Below are 2851 nucleotides of genomic sequence, written 5' to 3'. Positions count from 1 at the left end.
ATCTTACATTTTTTTTCCTGTAATTTTTTTTAATAACTCATAAACATTAGTTAATATGAATTTGAAATATTTAAAAGTTATGTACTCATGAATATAGGATACCTTAGACTAGTCCCCTTTAACATGTGAAAATGCTCATGTTTTTTTGGCTTTTTATTAACCGCTCCTAGATAGCGATAAGTTTCTACTCCTCCTGATCCCGGTTAAGAAATGGAGCTTTTCAAACACCCACTTTACATGTAATTAATTTCACTTATTATGAACAATAATTACTTGTAATTAAGTGACATATTTAACACAATCAGTCTATAAAGTTAGAACTATATCTTTTTCCTTTTTTTGGTCACGACTCACATTTTGGTTCCATTCAAAAGAGATGGGTTCTTGTGCGTGACAGAACAAACCTTCAAAAATTTCATAGATACCCCTTCTATATTCGATTATGGGCCAGTACTTGTTATTCCATACCAAAAGTTGATTAATAATGATATATACCATGTGAAAAGTTTTAGCGTCGAATTTAAGTCTTAAAACAATAGATTTGTAAACTCTTTTAGACTATCTTATATACGGATGTTGAACAGTACTATAAACTCAACATTTTGCATCAACATCAGCTGTGACTAATTTCCTAGTCATATCCCTTCGGCTTCACCATATATTATTAAAAAACCAAAATCTGAAACCAGAGAGAACATATTGCAAGAAATGGAGCTCTGGAAAAGCCAGTATTACTATATTCTAAACTATATTGTTCTGCTTAATTCTGTTTTAATATTATTAAGTTCAGTGAGTGCTCAGGTTTCACTTCCGTCCAAGCAAGATGGATTCTGGTACGAGAACAGAGTAACCAAAACAGATTCAATATTGATAGAGGCTTTCTTTGATCCAGTGTGCCCTGACAGTAGAGATTCATGGCCCCCTCTCAAGCTAGCTCTCAATCACTATGGTTCTCACGTCTCTCTCGTTGTCCATCCTTTTCCTTTACCGTAAGTTTTATATACTGATAATGTAAAGAATCTTTACGCCATGAGTTTAATTTAACCAGTTAAACTAGGTTATTATTTGTTATAGGTTACCAATGAATGCTTAATCCGGCCATACTTACAAGTGACCACTGACCATGATGTACTATGAGGCTCTATTTAAGGCTTGTATAAGGTTTTTCTTGTTACCAAAGTAATCTCTATTTCTATTGAGCCATATATGCTACACGCGAAAAGGAAAACTTGTATCCCAAAATAAGTTGAGGTCGAAATCCCATTTTTGTCGAGCAGTTTAATTTTAACCGATCTATCAGGCTAAGGGGAGAATTGCGGCTAACGCTAGGAGGTCATTTTGTCCTAGTTCGTTATTAATTCCTAGGTGTAATGTTATTGAAAATAAAGGGGGTAAAATCATGACCATCTTTTAGAGAATATGTTTTTCCCTATTGCAATTGTGTGACCACTGTATAACGTTTGAAAGTCAGATTGTTGGAGTATGTAGGACAATGGTTTTCCATTTCAGCCTTCGGAAAAAACTATAATTGACATGAGGTTGATTTATTTGGTTGTCCTTATATGCAGATACCATGACAATGCATTTATTAGCTCGCGAGCGTTGCACATTATCAATGAGTTGAATACTTCTGCCACATACAGATTACTGGAGTCTTTCTTTGGTCAACAGGTAAGAAGACTTCCTGAGGCAGAAATTATAAATCTTCAGCTGCAGTAATATTATACATGTTATTGTTTTATATGAGAAGAATATGCAACTCTGCTTTTTTAGTGCCTTGTGCCACTTTCAGTCTGAACATTTAAATTCTACTGCTTGAGGCTTGAGCATATATTTTCTCTTTCTACCCTTGTCTCTATCATGGGCTGCTTTATTCTCTTATGGAGGAATCCATGACACTGGTGTTAATAGGATCTGTTGCTAATTATGGTATTAAACATATATTTAGCCTTGGATAACTCATCTCTGGTTAAACAGGAAAAGTTTTATGGCAAAGCAACTTTCAACATGTCCAAAGCATCTGTGGTAGATAAAATCACAAAGTTTACGTCCAATGCAGTCGGGAATTCGAATTATGCTGCTATAAAAGCTGGATTTACTGACCCGAAAACTGATCAAGCAACAAGAATTTCCTTCAAGGTACATTAATTAGGTTCAATTATCACCTATATATGCCAGAGCCTATATTGTTATGTTTCAAGTTTCACCTATGCAAAAACTTAACATTGTGTATGTATATTTTTTACAGTATGGTTGTGTGAAAGGCGTATACGGGACACCATTTTTCTTTGTGAATGGGTTTCCACTGCCTGATGCTGGCTCACCACTGGATTACAAAGCATGGAGAAATATCCTTGACCCATTGGTTTCACCAGCAGGACAACTGGAGGGCTGAACCTTTGCGTTTCTTCTTGTGAATCACTGATCTTTATGTCTATGGTTGTGTCTGTACTCTCATTACCTAATGGTGCAATTTTCTAGTGTTTCATCTCCCTATACTTTGAAGTTGTCTCGAGTTCCATCTAATATAGCAACTTTTCCAATCGTGATCAGGAGGCCAATATCTGTGAATTTCTTAAGTTATAAACATCTCTTTTTTCGATTTGGAATAATGCTAACCATCAAGCTATGTTTTGTCCTCCCCCCTCCTTAATGGAATTGATTGCTTATTTGATTTATAGAACTTATCGCGTTATTCTTTGCTGGTGCTTCAGACATGTCCGTGAATATCGACTATATTTATTTTGGTCATTGAATTCCAAACTTTGAAACAAACTGGCTTTACTTACTAGAATGTAACCATATAAAATGATCACCTACTATGTACGGTGGTAAAGGAAGGGGAACAAGG

General features: G+C 35.3%; 1 protein-coding gene across 1 annotated transcript; it reads left to right on the top strand.

Moving 5' to 3' along the window:
- The first annotated feature begins 486 nt into the window (after window positions 1–486).
- LOC104222813 (uncharacterized) lies at window positions 487–2602 on the top strand. The gene is made up of 4 exons (XM_009774117.2): window positions 487–989; window positions 1569–1671; window positions 1978–2139; window positions 2249–2602. The coding sequence occupies exons 1-4, from the start codon at window positions 709–711 to the stop codon at window positions 2393–2395; spliced, it is 693 nt and encodes a 230-aa protein (XP_009772419.1). The 5' UTR covers window positions 487–708; the 3' UTR covers window positions 2396–2602.
- The last annotated feature ends 249 nt before the right edge of the window (window positions 2603–2851 follow it).

This window comes from Nicotiana sylvestris, chromosome 10 (assembly GCF_000393655.2).
Source record: "Nicotiana sylvestris chromosome 10, ASM39365v2, whole genome shotgun sequence".
In the NCBI taxonomy this organism is placed as follows: Eukaryota; Viridiplantae; Streptophyta; class Magnoliopsida; order Solanales; family Solanaceae; genus Nicotiana; species Nicotiana sylvestris.
Note: the sequence above shows the minus strand (reverse complement) of the source record. Positions and strands in the feature narration are given on the sequence as shown.

Excerpts from the sequence above, each read along its gene's own strand:
- LOC104222813 (XM_009774117.2), top strand. The coding sequence starts at position 709 with ATGGAGCTCTGGAAAAGCCAGTATTACTATATTCTAAACTATATTGTT. Across the intron at positions 1,672-1,977 it reads AGTCTTTCTTTGGTCAACAG|GAAAAGTTTTATGGCAAAGC; the intron begins GTAAGAAGACTT and ends CTGGTTAAACAG. Across the intron at positions 2,140-2,248 it reads CAACAAGAATTTCCTTCAAG|TATGGTTGTGTGAAAGGCGT; the intron begins GTACATTAATTA and ends TATTTTTTACAG.